General features: G+C 31.6%; 1 protein-coding gene across 1 annotated transcript in view; it reads left to right on the top strand.

Moving 5' to 3' along the window:
• LOC115884651 (lutropin-choriogonadotropic hormone receptor-like) overlaps positions 1-15,925 on the top strand; it is a 124,857-nt gene that overhangs the window by 45,482 nt on the left and 63,450 nt on the right. Inside the window, exons 4-7 of the mRNA XM_030903307.1 lie at positions 92-160; positions 4,485-4,553; positions 5,651-5,725; positions 10,800-10,917. Coding sequence (XP_030759167.1) covers positions 92-160; positions 4,485-4,553; positions 5,651-5,725; positions 10,800-10,917 — 331 coding nt within the window. The remainder of the gene's footprint in view (positions 1-91; positions 161-4,484; positions 4,554-5,650; positions 5,726-10,799; positions 10,918-15,925) is intronic.

Genomic DNA, 15,925 nt, shown 5'->3' with positions numbered 1-15,925 from the left:
ACCCAGGTTTCGCTTCCATATTACCATGGTAGGGATTTGTAAAGAAAATCCGGAGACATACTTTATATAAACGTATTTTTTTTTGTTGCAGAGATTTGGATCACAACAAAATCAAAAGAATATCAACGGGGGAGATCAGCAACATCGCATTAAGCCAAATGTAAGTGTAGACTCGTTACGGAGTCATTAGCAAGATTATTCCGAATGTTAATAAAACTTTTTAACTTTTTTCTCTCTAAATAAATTTTATCTCATTCTCGTTACGTTACAAGGACTGAGATAGGAAAAAAATCGTGTTTTTAAAGGAAAACTAGATATAAAAACTTTGGCGATAACTTCATTTCGGAAAAAACTTAGGACATCTGTTGGATTTTTATTACGGGAGTTGAGATAAGCAATCAAAATAAGTTTGGGAATTTATGTGGATAGATTACTTTTCGTAAACCTTGCTTACAAACTATATAGGGTGTTTCTAATTCAACCCCCATAATTAGAATCCTGAAAACTACAGGGTGCTTCAAAAAACATGTTCCATCTCTAACAAGACGGGAGATTCTTCTCTTAAAATTAACATATATTTTTTATATCAACATAGGGCCGATTCTGCTTTGTTTCGTCGCTACAGGGTGTTAAAGTCTTATTTTTTTTTCGATTTATTATAATTTTCTTCCAAGTGCTTTTAGAGGTTCCCATGAAATTTTGGGAGTAGGACATATTTTTTAATGCTAAAAAAGGTGTCAACATATTCACCAGAGATATTCATACGAGATATTCTGGAATATTTTTCTAAAAAAAAACAATAAAATATGTAGCATTTATAGGAACTGTTACCCTCAAAATTTCATTCGAATTACAAAAATTACTTGGAAGAAAATTATAATAAATCGAAAGATTATTAAGATTTTAACACCCTGTAGCTACGAAACAAAGCAGAATCGGACCTATGTTAATATGAAAAATAAGTCTTATTTTTACGTGAGGAATCTCCTCAAGGAAGAAAGAAACATTTTTTTGAAACGCCCCGTATAGAAATTTTTATTTTTTCGAAACTTAAAATAAAAAATGTTTCCATGTAGACATAGAAAATCTCTTGTAAATTTTAAAATTGGTGAATAAAAATAAATTTAGACCATTTTATTCTACAGAAAAATGTGTTGTGTGAAACTTTTTAAAGAACTCTTTAAAATGAAGCCTATGGCCCTAATGACAAATCCATTTCTGTCAAAATCAGAGATCTGTCAAAATCAGAGATCTGTCAAAAATACACCAAGTTATATTCTCTAAATGAAAAATGACAAAACTTACACTGTAAACATAATAGAATCTTGAAAAAAATCAAATATAGTTCGTAGATGACTAAACAAACTACTTCAAAAAAAAATTATTTACGTTCGTCATTCTTGGTGTTCGAAATATTTAAATGACTTAAAATTATGCTTCATTAAAATGCGACAAACAGTGGTACGATGCTTATCAACTATTTCTCCAAGTATTCCGGTAGTTACTTGTTAGTCTTTCACTTGTAACAGAGTATTTTATTTATTTTCACTTATTTTTTCTCGATGATCCTTGTCAATATTATTCTTTTTTTTATATTTACATTCCTTAGTATCTGTTCCTATTGAAATTCTTCTTTTTACATTATTTATAGGCTTTAGTAACTGTTCTGGGCTATTTGAAAAATGTACAAAAAATTAATACTTTACACCCTGTAAAATATTTTCTCCATAATACCACTAAACTATTTTTAGCTGACCATACCAACATGTATGGTAGGTTATTAAAATCGGCAAAAAAAAGTTTTTTTAATTTCACTCAAAATGTGTTATTTGGGTCATAAATGAAATAAATACCAAATATTTTTATGGTGTCCGTCTGTCCGTCTGTCCGTCTCTCCGTCTGTCCGTCTGTCCGTCTGTCCGTCAGTCCGTCTGTCCGTCTGTCCGTCTGTCCGTCTGTCCGTCTGTCCGTCTGTCCGTCTGTCCGTCTGTCCGTCTGTCCGTCTGTCCGTCTGTCCGTCTGTCCGTCTGTCCGTCTGTCCGTCTGTCCGTCTGTCCGTTCGTCCGTCTGTCCGTCTGTCCGTCTGTCCGTCTGTCCGTCTGTCCGTCTGTCCGTCTGTCCGTCTCTGTCCGTCTGTCCGTCTGTCCGTTCGTCCGTCCTGTCCGTCCGTCCGTCTGTCCGTCTGTCCGTCTGTCCGTCTGTCCGTCTGTCCGTCTGTCCGTCTGTCCGTCTCCGTCCGTCTGTCCGTCTGTCCGTCTGTCCGTCTGTCCGTCTGTCCGTCTGTCCGTCTGTCCGTCTGTCCGTCTGTCCGTCTGTCCGTCTGTCCGTCTGTCCGTCTGTCCGTCTGTCCGTCTGTCCGTCTGTCCGTCTGTCCGTCTGTCCGTCTGTCCGTCTGTCCGTCTGTCCGTTCGTCCGTCTGTCCGTCTGTCCGTCTGTCCGTCTGTCCGTCTGTCCGTCTGTCCGTCTGTCCGTCTGTCCGTCTGTCCGTCTGTCCGATCTGTCCGTCTGTCCGTCTGTCCGTCTGTCCGTTCTGTCCGTCTGTCCGTCTGTCCGTCTGTCCGTTCGTCCGTCTGTCCGTCTGTCCGTCTGTCCGTTCGTCCGTCTGTCCGTCTGTCGTTCTGTCCGTCTGTCCGTCTGTCCGATCTGTCCGATCTGTCCGTCTGTCCGTCTGTCCGTCTGTCCGTCTGTCCGTCTGTCCGTCTGTCCGTCTGTCCGTCTGTCCGTCTGTCCGTCTGTCCGTCTGTCCGTCTGTCCGTCTGTCCGTCTGTCCGTCTGTCCGTCTGTCCGTCTGTCCGTCTGTCCGTCTGTCCGTCTGTCCGTCTGTCCGTCTGTCTGTCTGTCTGTCTGGCTGTCTGTTTTTAATTTTTAATTTTAACCGATTTTAACCAAATTTGGCACAAAAATACTGTGGCACCCGACAATCTGGCCATTAGTTTTTGGTGGGGGTGGGGGGTTGTTAAGGGGGTATAGGAGGGGGCTAAAAATTTTTAAAAATCGTAATTCCAAAATTACAGTAGCTAGCGAAATGCGGTTTTCAAATTAAGATTAGGAATAATATTTGCAACAAAATCCATACATATATAAAAGCTCAAAGGGCTTTTGAGCTTTTATATATGTTTTTTTTGTTACATCCATCCCGCCGAAACTGCTTTACCAATCTTGATGATTCTTTTTTTAAATGAAAAGTATATATGTCTAGATTTGTTATGAAGTATTTATAAATTGTTGAATGGCTATTTCTTTGTGTAAATTGACTAAAATAATAAAACATACCTGAAAAACACCTACACACAATACCTCCAGAAATAAATTATTTGTCATTGTCAGTGGTTTGTCAGATAGATTATATGTCAAGTTTTTAGATATTTTAGGGATCAGTTCATACAGCCAGCTTTAGATACATAAATATTAGAACAAAAGTTCGTTTAAACGACATTAGTGAATTAACTACACAAAGCGATTTTAGGAAATTCATCCTCTTAGAGAGTAAAATTATGTCGGAACAATTTGTTGTACGAAAATTCCTTACTATGTGGTCTAGAAGAATGAAATCCTACAAAAAGAAATAGAAGAGATTTTTGAAATTCGTTTTTTATCTAGTAGGTATATTTGATCCCAGAAACACGATTATGAGTTTTTTCGCGAAATTTTTTTTGAAAATTTGGAATTTTTTGAAAAACCTTTTGGATTTTTTTTTAGTTTTTAGTTAAAAACCATAATTTCTTGATAATATGGTAACATAGATAGGTAGAAGATTAAATTTACAAGACAGAAAAACCCGTGCTGCAGTGGTTCTCAAAATTTAAGCAAAAAACATTTTTTTTTTGGAAATTTTTAAAGTAATTCGAAAGAATTATTTGAAAAACGGTAAAGAGAAAATATGTTTTTTTATCGAGATCTACCAGCCCTGAAAATATTTGCACTTATTCAAAACCTGTATAATACCCAGAAAATCGACAATTGATAACTTTTATATGAAATACGAGTAGCTCTAAAACTCTTAAAAACATAGTTTAAATAGGGCATTTTTTGTAAGGCTCACTAGCTCTATATACAAAGTAAATCATTTAATCAATGCATGAACTATTCCAGGTGTAACGCGAACGTAGTCGCGGGAAAAACCTAGTTTATAATAACATCAAAATCAGTCAAAGTCGCAGTTGAGATATTAACATATTTTAGTATGTTAATAGTTGTATAATTCATAATTCAGAAATTATTTTTGACAACAATAACGTCAATTTGACATTAAATACTTCAAAAGGAATCAGTAGAAACTATTGAAAATAAACAATTTGCTTCATTTTAAGGAGTTCTTTAAAAAGTTTCAAATATTTTTTTTTGTAAAATAAAACGGGAAAAACTTATTCATTATTTTTAAAATTTACACGGGATTTCCTATATTCAGCTCGGCGCGGCGATGCAACAGACTGTACACACCTTTTTTGACGTACTGTACATAAATTAAACATTTTATTTTGCAGGATATTGAGTTTCAACGAGATAGAAATTATAGAAGAAGCTGCGTTTGCCGAGTCTCAAATTGCCTCGCTGTGAGTATACATTATTTCTCTTTAATTTTAACTATATAAACTATAAAAAAATCAGGAAAACACTTTATTATCGGGGGTTGCTATTATATTAAAACGGAACTTAACAGGAAAACGATGGAAAATTTAAATTAGATTTTTCGAGATCATTTTGTTTATGTAGCAGATATAATAATAATTTTTGTTATTTTTGGAGAGGGTAAACAAATTTTGATGAAAAAAAATTAATGTGCAGATACTTCATTTTAGGTATTATACAGAGTCGCTGGAAACGGTCGACTATTAACTAAAATATAGAAGGTACCGCAAAAAGTTAAATACAAAAGTTACAAGGTTTTTAAATATCTATTATACAGGGTCGGTCATAAAATCGTGGCACATTAAAGTTTTATTTTTTTTAAATAGAACCCCCTGTATATTAATGCATATTTCAATTCTTCCTTCAATTCAGAGCAAAAATCGAAATACACACAATGTACTTTAAACCCCAAACAAATATGCAATAATATAAAACCATTTAAAAAAAATAAAGTTTGATGTGCCACAACTTTATGAACGACCCTGTATACTTAAATTTACTAGTAGCTAATAGACATTCAAAAACCCCTTACAACAGTATCACAGTTTTGGCAGAATGGCGTCATTAAATAAAACCAAACAAATCGAAATTAATTAAATCGAATGGTTTAAGTGATATTTTCAAATGTCAATAAGTCGGAAACGGTTGCTTTGAGGTACATTATGTGTATTTCGATTTTTGCTTAGAATTGAAGGAAGAATTGAAATATATAATAATATACAGGGGGTTCTATTTAAAAAAATGAAACTTTGATGTGCCACGACTTTATGAACGACCCTGTATACTTAAATTTATTACTCACTAATAGATATTTAAACATCCTATAAACTGTGTATTTAACTTTTTGCGGTACCTCCTATATTTTACCTAATAATCGATCGTTTCCGTATATAAAAACGACCCTGTATGAGAAAACAAAATTGCCGAAGTCTATTTTGTATTTCGGTTATTGTAAATTTTTGAATATTAACTTATATGGATTTTGAAGGAGCTTTTAATGTTATATTTGTTATTTTTGCAGCGTTTTTCGAGGAAATACCAAACTTAAAGTACTGCACCGAAGAGCTTTCCAAGGATTACATAACCTGCGCCACATGTAAGTATAAGTCAGGCGGCACAAAAGCTAGGCATCTGCATTGTCTGTAAAATAAGCTTTTCAATTTAAAAGGCATCTGGGAAATTCAATAGGTAGGAGACAGGCACTGAGGTAGTTTTATTTATGCAACCAGGTGAGATTTATGTTTAAAAAGTTTTCCGGAAGGAATATACCGGGTAGGAAATAACATGTAGATTTTAAGGGTACTGTTTATTGACTACCTATTGATTTTAGAAGAAACTTTTAATGGAACTTTTTAAAGTACTTGATTAGAACAGGCTACCGATCAACGTCCGGTTAAGCCGTTTTTAAATTATTTGCACAATTAGGGTCTTAAGCCCCATACTCACACTTCGCTCCTTCGTCTCTTCCTCGCGTCACTTCACTTCGTTCCTTCGTTCCTTCGCTTCCTTTCTTCGTCCATTCGATGCTTGGAAATTAGTCGCTTATGCAACAGCACACCACAAAATATTTTTAATATAGCAGCTACATGTTTATTACGAAATATATAGTAACCTCTAAAAATTTTAAAAAATCCATAAAAGGCCCATAATTTTTATTTTATAAAACTGCAATTCTTTGTCGTGTCAAAAATAAAAATTGAATTTTAATAATATATATTGCAGTATCATGTATAAGGTATATCAGTATGAATGTACAAGGCGAGTCAACAATAGAGTAAAGTTTATTATGTAATTTATATCGAAACTATGAAATATGACATACTAATTAAACGTTGAGGGCAATCCCCATTTTTTCAGATATTTTTGTAAAGGCATCATGCACACTATTTCTATTTTTTTTTATTTTTGTCGCTACGATTACATAAATATGGACATGTATTTTTTCACAAATATGAAGACAATATTGTTTTTTTCTTCCATTTTTTAGACTATTGTGTGTGAATTATTTTTATATCGACTGGCGATTGCTAGATGTACAGGATGTCCCATTTTTGTGTGTTTTATGGGGTTTCTGGTTGATGAGTAGAGATATAAAGATGATATCGAAAAGGTGAAAAGGATCAGTGATGGGCGGTGGGTAAGTACCCAATTTGTAGATAAATAAAATCTGGGTATATACAGAGTTGTTCATCACATACGACACGGAGTATTGTAGCTAAACGACTAGATTTTTACAAATTGTAAGTTTTGGGTTCGTTGAAGGACTATTAGAGCTACAATTTAAAAATATTTTTACAAGATACAGAGTGTCCCAAATAAGCAAAAAATATCAAAGTTGTATTTTTTTAAATGGAACACCCTGTATATTATTACATTTTAGTTTCTACGATTAAATAAAGGTAAATTTGATTAAGGTTTATTATACTTAAACATTACGTTTTTGAAATATTTTCAATTTTGTGAAATTGCAGTAAAAATTTTAAAGCTTTATTTCTCCAAGGGTATCAATGTTTTTAATACTAAATATTTAATGAAGTTTATTTATTGATCAGTTATTGTGTTGCAATAATAAAAATAATACTACTTTATAGAGAGTGTCTAAAAATTTACTTTAAATAATTATTAACTTCAAACGGCAACAACTTCTTTAATTTAAATAGAATGCCCTGTATATTTTAGGAGAATCAGATGCACAATTAAATTGTCTATCAAATTGCATTATACCATTTTTTACCTATCCCTTCAAGTTTTAGTAGAAAATGCATTTTCTTATAATTTAGACCTCATTTATCAATATATCCATGGAATATTGACATTTTAGATTGTTTTTAAAGCAACAAATGTACAAAATGTACAGACTAGTAATATTATCGTTTTTAGCAAAACGATAATATTACTAGCCCATTTGTATGCAAAAGAAAACTATTTAAATCTTTATCAAAGAGTATACCATTAATTAAATATAACACCATTATTTCCGCCCATATACTAATTAATTACATACTTAATTGTGTTCGTTAATAAATTATTATAAATAAATGTGGATTTGAGTCAGAAATCAATATAATAATAAGTTATCAAATTAAAGTCTCTGTTGTTATAAATAAGTATTTATGAAAAATGAAATTTCATTTTTAAGGTGTTACTTTTTATCACACTGTCTAATGCCCATATAAAATTCAGTTTTTTAGTATTTGGAGCAATTATTATTAATCAACGCAAACAGTCAGTTAATGTCGTTTGAATACTGGAATCATATTAATTGGTCCTCTTTAACAAATATTTGAACAGTTTTTTTTATTTTTTAATGAAATACACGAATTATATCGACAATATTAGTATCTGTACTCTTTAAAAATTTGGTACATCTTTAAAAATAATCTAATGTGTTCGTGATAATTCCTTTGCTACTTCGTCCAAAAACCGACAGTACGGGGAAGGAGCGTTTCGAGGAAGTAAACGGACGAAGGAGCACACAGTCGCATAAAATCGACATTTCCCATAGTAAATATAAGATTTTTGGACGAAGGGACGCGACGAAGGAAGGAAGTGAAGTAGCGAAGTGTGAGTATGGGGCTTTAGAGTGTATAACGGAAAGATGTAATAACGATATACACAAATCATATTACATCATATTTGTTGGCCAACTATTTCCGCCACATTATCTATTATTCATCAAGACTTTCCCTTTAATAGAATATTTCATGACACAAAAAAATAATGTTTCAGACATCAATTCTTCAAGAATGTATCAATGTCAAACAATGACACGCAAAAATGGGACATCCTGTACATAAAAAATAATACAGTGTGCTCTGCCTTAAATTTAATATTTATTACTACATTCGATAAAAAGAATGTGACTCTCATGATTACGCAAATTATGTAATTATAATAAAAATTAAATAAACGCCTTTATTGTCAAAAATTTTTACAATTCGTAGACAAAAGTAAAGTAAACAAACAAACAAAAGCGAATACAAAACATTATACAAATAACATTGTCAGTCTTATTGTTTAAAATAAACATTTAAAAACGTTTACAATGTCAAAGAATAAAAAATTAAAAATAATATTCAAAAATATTTAGTTAGTTTGTAGTAAATATCAATGACCTCTAAATAAATTTATTTCGATGTCGTTCGTAAATATAGAAAATGATGTTATGGATTTGATTTCAAATGGCAGGTGATTGTGCATTTTCTTTCGAGTTGTATAATATTGAACTTTTAACTAACTCTGAGCGTGGGGTAGGTAGATAAAGATCTTGCTCGGCGTTCCTGAGTGGATAAGTGTGAGATGGCCTTTCTTGAAAAGCTGATACATGCTTACATATTAGGCAAACGGATTCAAATATAAATAAGGAAGGAAGAGTTATTATTTTTAATTTTTAAAAAAGTCCTGGCAATGAGCCCTGCTGTTTAGTCCCAGTGAATATCGAACAGCTCTCTTCTGGAGCTTAAAAATGCGGTCAAATTGAGTCGCACAACACGTACCCCAGAATGGAAGGGCATACCTGAGGTACGACTCAAAAAGTGCATAATAAACAGTTCTAGCCACTGACAAGTTAAGCTCCTTAGAAACAGATCTTAACGCAAAACAGGCAGAGCTTAATTTTTTCGACAAAACGTCGATATGCATGTCCCATTTCAGAGAATTGTCTACAACAAGCCATAAGAATTTTACAGATTTTACGACCGACTTCATATTGAATCTACAGGGTGTTTCAAAACAAATGCGAAAAACTTCAGGGGGTGATTCCTTATTCAAAATAAAGGGTAGTTTGCTTTATAAACGTTGGGTCAAAAGTCAACCATTAGGGAGATATCGCGGTACAAAGATGGCGGAAAAATAATGTTTTTATTTTTTATCTTGAAAACGAAAAGAGATAGACTAATGAAATTTTATGGAACCATTACTGTTATGAAAACACACTTTCTGGTAATTTTTTCATTTTTTTTAAATGAGTGGAAGGGGTTGAAATAAACTGCCCCTATCATTCTAGTTAACGAAATTTAAAGAAAAATCTTATCAAACACATGCAAACAAATTAATTTGGATAGTTTAGTTTGTTTAGAAACTTTTTTATCTCTTGTATTTTTTTGATAAAACACCGATTTGAAATTAAAAAATAAAATGTAAAGCATTACATGTCAGGACAAAAAACATTTTTAGATTAAGAATCTAGTGATAATAACGATAATAATAATCATCTAGATAATAACGTATTGCAGTAGAGTAATGTCAAATAAAATAATATTAGGAACATCCTAAAAGGTAACAGCGGCCGACAAGATTTTTTCCTAAAAAAATTACAGCAGCCCACTAGATTCTTTGATCAGAAAAATGTTTTTTGTCCTGATATGTAATGCTTTACATTTTATTTTTAATTTCAAATCGGTGAGTTTTATAAAAATACAAGAGATAAAAAAGTTTCTAAACAAACTAAACTATCCAAATCATTTTTTTGCATGTGTTTGATAAGATTTTTCTTTAAATTTCGTTAACAAGAATGATAGGGGTAGTTTATTTCAACCCCTTCCACTCATTTTAAAAAAGTGAAAAAATTACCAGAAAGTGTGTTTTCATAACAGTAATGCTTGCATAAAATTTCATTAGTCTATCTCTTTCCGTTTTCAAGATAAAAAACAAAAACATTATTTTTCCGCCATCTTTGTACCGCGATATCTCCCTAATGGTTGACTTTTGACCCAACGTTTATGAAGCAAACTATCCTTTATTTTGAACAAGGAATCACCCCCTGAAGTTTTTCGCATTTGTTTTGAAACACCCTGTATATTTGTGTATTTTGTTTCACAAAGAAAATACTTAGTTTTCTAAGACTACCAATATTTTCTTCTTCTCTTTATATTTACTGTAAAAAAATTCAAATGCTTACAGTTTTTGATAAAATCTTCATTTTTCTTATTTTTTGTTAATTTTGAAAACTCTGTTTTATCTTTGAATGTTTACAAAGCCCTCGATAAAAAATAATTTAAAACAACAAATACAAATATTGTTAAAACAACAATTTATAATTTAAAAATATACAAGTTTGCAGTTGATTTATAACACACATATTTTTCGATCAAATATTTATGTATAACACTCTATTTTACGTGTTTGGCACTATGCCATTTTTAACTTTTCCGTTTTTTTAAATATTTCAGAGATCTGTCCGATACTGCAATAACTACTCTACCCACGGAAGGATTGCATGAGGTTGACGTGCTGAAAATCGAAAATACTTACTCGCTGAAGATATTCCCGTCTGTGTACAATTTTAAGGTAAGTGCATAGATAAATGAAACAAGTTTAGATTGGAAAGTGCCCATAAGGACAATGTAAACACTATTTGGCGCTATTCTTGCAACGGTCGCGACCCAAAACTTTTGAAAATTTCGGAGCGGTTCGGCTTTTTCCGGAATTATATCGCCAAATATTGTTTATTCCTTTGAATAAGAAGACTAAGGAAGGAGCATATCAAAAATCTTAGGTACACCGCGATGGGCCTCAAATATGGCCGACTTAAATTCCGGTTTATCAGTGTCGTTCTAATTTTATTTAAAAAATGTAAAACTATGATGTAGGGTAGACTTATTTATAGACTTATTTTACGTTGTGAATAAATGTTGGTAGTTATTAAAATTGTTATAAAAATATATAATTTTAATAAAAATAGATAAGTTATAATAAGTATTTATTAACACAAACATCCGATACGCTACTGAAGCAGGTAAGTCAAATTAACGTATCTAAATTCTTTGACATCTAATCTTTGACAAGTAATAAATAAAAGCTAAAATGCAAGAAAAAATATATAATTTAGTTAATTTAAGTGAATTTCATAAATGATCAGTTTACTACACGTATGTATATTATATAGTCACTTACTAGCGAAAAGTTGTTCCATTATTTCACTCAATTTTTGCCGAGATCTACCGCACGCTACACAACCAACTATTTTAGAGTCTTTTTCGATAAATCGCGATAGTGTCACTGTTAATTTAAGGTCTGCCACAATTGCCATCTAGATTTACTACCTTTATACAACTATCAGTAGTAGAATAAATAATAAATAACATAAAATAAGCTCCGTAAAGACTGACAAATCCACAAAATTTCAAATCAAATTCAAATGTGTCAAATGAATCGTCAAACAGAACTGTCAAGAATCCCCACCCTAGAGAGCTTTTATGGTGGCTTTTCCGCCCACCATGCATGAATACATGGATAGCATTATGCTCCTTCCTTAGTCTTCTTATTCAAAGGTTTATTCAAATTTAGTATTATTTTCGTTCATTTATTTATAAATAAAATACAGTGTGTTGCATACAAGAAACTTTATTTTATATAAGGACGCATGTATGAAATGCCTATGAAACATTGGAAACCGACGTTATGCCACGATCCACGATGGTTTTTGTAGTTCATAGTTCACAGCACAGCTTTTTAAGTTTTTTTAATGCCACTTTTTCACAATTATCACCGGTTGAAGTAAATAAAACTTGAATTAAACTCACAAGATAGCAATAATTACTTTGAAAATGAACGCTATAAACACTTTTCGGAATTTCTTTAATGAGAGCGGCAAAGAATATACCTAGCTAGAAAAAGAATGGACTCTGCCATAATGAAAAATGGTCCTACAGAAGTGGCGCCATCTATTGAGTGGGGCTTGTTTTAAATGTATCGAAGCGCGGGCTTTTTAAATGAGCGTATTTATTGAATTTTACTGTAAAATAATTAAATTTGATTATTAAATCTTATTTTTCACACAAATTCAACAATACTAATAACAAGTATCATTGTGATGTGTAAAAAATAAGATTTAACAGTATAATTTATACAATTATTAAATAAAAGTAAAGCCAAACATGTGAAATATTATTTAGTATTTAAAGTTTTTATTTATAAGTCAAATTTTTAAACATCATTTATTATAATAAAACAAGACCAACGTAATACGCTCAAAGTTTTGTAAATGGAGTAAATATAAATAGGTACTTAAATAAAGGCAAAAATAAAAGACTTACATTATATTTTTAGAGCCACAAACAAAAGGAATTGTCTAATAAAAACACATATAACAAATTATAGTTTGAAAAACGTTTTGATAATCATTTTCTATGACAACGACAATATTTTTTGAGAATTTGACAATAGTATGACAATGGCCGTTGGAAACTATGGAAACTACAAAAAAAATTCTGATTTAACGCCATCTGGCAATAACGAGTAGCAACTTCTTAACCTAAAATTAATTGCACTACCACCTAGCGCCTGAGGCTGGAACTATTTTATTTGAAATTTCCAAGGAAACGGTGGAACCGCTTTTGCTATTTCACTTTCCCGCCCCTGGAGAGCGGTTTAGATTTTGAAAGATTATTATGATTTTTGAAGATTCTGACTTTGACAAGAGAAAATTATTTCTGTTTTTGTTTGCCGTTGTTCTTAGCGACCGCTATAGCAGCGCCAGATCGCGTATAACGGTCGCGACCCAAAATAATTTCGCGACCTAAAATTTTTACGGGCTTTCCTTTGAATAAGAAGACTAAGGAAGGAGCATATCAAAAATCTTAGATACACCGCGATGGGCCTCAAATATGGCCTACTTAAATTCCGGTTTATCAGTGTCGTTCTAATTTTATTTAAAAAATGTAAAACTATGATGTAGGGTAGACGTGGGGTAGACTCAATAATTTGTTGTTTTATTTTACGTTGTGAATAAATGTTGGTAGTTAAAATTGTTATAAACATATATAATTCTAATAAAAATAGATAAGTTATAATAAGTATTTATTACCACAAACATCCGATACGCTACTGAAGCAGGTAAGTCAAATTAACGTATCTAAATTCTTTGACATCTAATCTTTGACAAGTAATAAATAAAAGCTAAAATGCAAGAAAAATATATAATTTAGTTAATTTAAGTGAATTTCATAAATGATCGGTTTACTACACGTATGTATATTATATAGTCACTTACTAGCGAAAAGTTGTTCCATTATTTCACTCTATTTTTGCCGAGATCTACCACATGCTACACAACCAACTATTTTAGAGTCTTTTTCGATAAATCGCGATAGTGTCACTGTTAATTTAAGTGCTGCCACAATTTCCATCTAGATTTACTACCTTTATACAACTATCAGTAGTAGAATAAATTATAAATAACATAAAATAAGCTCCGTAAAGACTGACAATTCCACAAAATTTCAAATCAAATTCAAATGTGTCAAATGAATCGTCAAACAGAACTGTCAAGGATCCCCACCCTAGAGTGCTTTTATGGCGCTTTTTCCGCCCACCATGCATGAATACATGGATAGCGTTATGCTCCTTCCTTAGTCTTCTTATTCAAAGGCCACAATAAACCGATAATGTCAAATTTATTGACAATATTCTGTGGAAAATATAGTTACTAATAGAAAAGTTTTGCTGTAAAGTATCACACTAAAGCGAAATAAAACATTAATTCACCAAAACACTTTACTTTTGCACTGGACGCGCGTTTCGCTTACCATGTTAGCATCATCAGCAGATGATTAAAACTAAACTAATATCTACAAATCAAGCGTTTATACAGAGTTGTTCACCACATACGACACGGAGTATTGTAGCTAAACGATTAGATTTTTTCAAATTATAACATCGACTCAGAACGTCTCTGTTGTTATAAATAAGCATTCGTCAAAAATTTTATTTCATATAAAATTACTATTTTCATATATTATTACTTTTTACCACATTGTCTAATACAAAATTCAGGTTTTTAGTATTTGGAGCAATTATTATTAATCAACGTCAAAGATTCAATTAATGTAGTTTGAATACTGGGATCTTATTAATTGGTTCTCTTTAACAAAAAATATTTAAACAGTTTTTTTTTATTTTTTAATGAAATAAGCGAAGTAGATAGACAATATTGGTATCTGTACTCTTTGAAAAGTTGTTACATTTTTAAAAATAATCTAAAATGTCAATATTCCATAGGTATAGTGATAAATGAGATCTAAATTATAAGAAAATGCATTTTCTACGAAAACTTGAAAGTATGGGTAAAAAATGGTATAATACAATTTCGGAGACAATTAAATTGTACATCTGATTCCCGTAAAACATACAGGGGGTTCTATTTAAATTAAACAAGTTATTGCCGTTTAAAGCTAGTAATTATTTAATAAAAAAATTTAGACACTCTGTATAAGGTAATATTTCATTTATAATTGCAACACAATATCTGATCAATAAATAAACTTCAGTAAATATTTAGCATTAAAAACTTTGATACCATTGGAGAAATGAAGCCTTAAAATGTTTACTGCAATTTTATAAAAATGAAAATATTTCAAAAACGGTAAGGTTTAAGTGTGATAAACCCTAATCAAATTTACCTTTATTTCAATCGTAGATTCTAAAAATAGAATAATATACAGGGTGTTCCATTTAAAAAAAAATACAACTATAATATTTTTTACTTATTTGGGACACTCTGTATCTTGTAAAATTATTTTTAAATTGTAGCTCTAATAGTCCTTCAACGAACCCAAAACTTTACAATATGTAAAAATCTAATCGTTACACAATATCGCTATAATACTCCGTGTCGTATGTGGTGAACAACCCTGTATATTTTGGACAAGACTCACCCTGTGTTGCAAAAATATTAAAAGGATTCTTAACAATATAACTGCACTTTAAATTAGTTTGTAAAACAGCTGGTTAGCCTTAAAACCAACATAAATAGACCAACAGGTGCAAACATAACTTTCGATCTCATACCTATTCATTACATTAACCTATGAAAAAACAAGAAGCTCCAAGACCATTTCAGATAAACCTTTCGCTTTGGACATTATAGCTGTGGTTTTAACCAGAATTCAGATAATTCAGGGCAATGGATGTCTAGTTCTGTTTACGTTTATCGAACTTACGAGTTGCCTGCTCTACTTCGAAGCCAAACTATTTAGATAACAACGGTAGGAGAAATCGTAGCTCTTGTTGTTCAACTGTAAAGTTTATTTATGTACCTGAAGAGCAAGATGCTGATGTTAAAGGTCCGTTTATTTGCAGTTTGATAAGATGGAGAAACCGCAGTTTCAATTAGATCAATATCTAAATCAGGATAAATTTGCCCAACTACACTCATGGACAAAATTATCGAATATTTTTTGGTATCACTATTACTCGAACAAGATATACGTTGATTATCGTTGTAAATTTATAAATTTGCTAATGTTATTCGTCTAGTAGGCGATTATATTCATTTGTTTTAAAATATTTTGAAATT

The sequence above is a fragment of the Sitophilus oryzae genome, unplaced genomic scaffold (assembly GCF_002938485.1).
Source record: "Sitophilus oryzae breed Bouriz unplaced genomic scaffold, Soryzae_2.0 scaffold_306_pilon_pilon, whole genome shotgun sequence".
NCBI classification, from domain to species: Eukaryota; Metazoa; Arthropoda; class Insecta; order Coleoptera; family Curculionidae; genus Sitophilus; species Sitophilus oryzae.
Note: the sequence above shows the minus strand (reverse complement) of the source record. Positions and strands in the feature narration are given on the sequence as shown.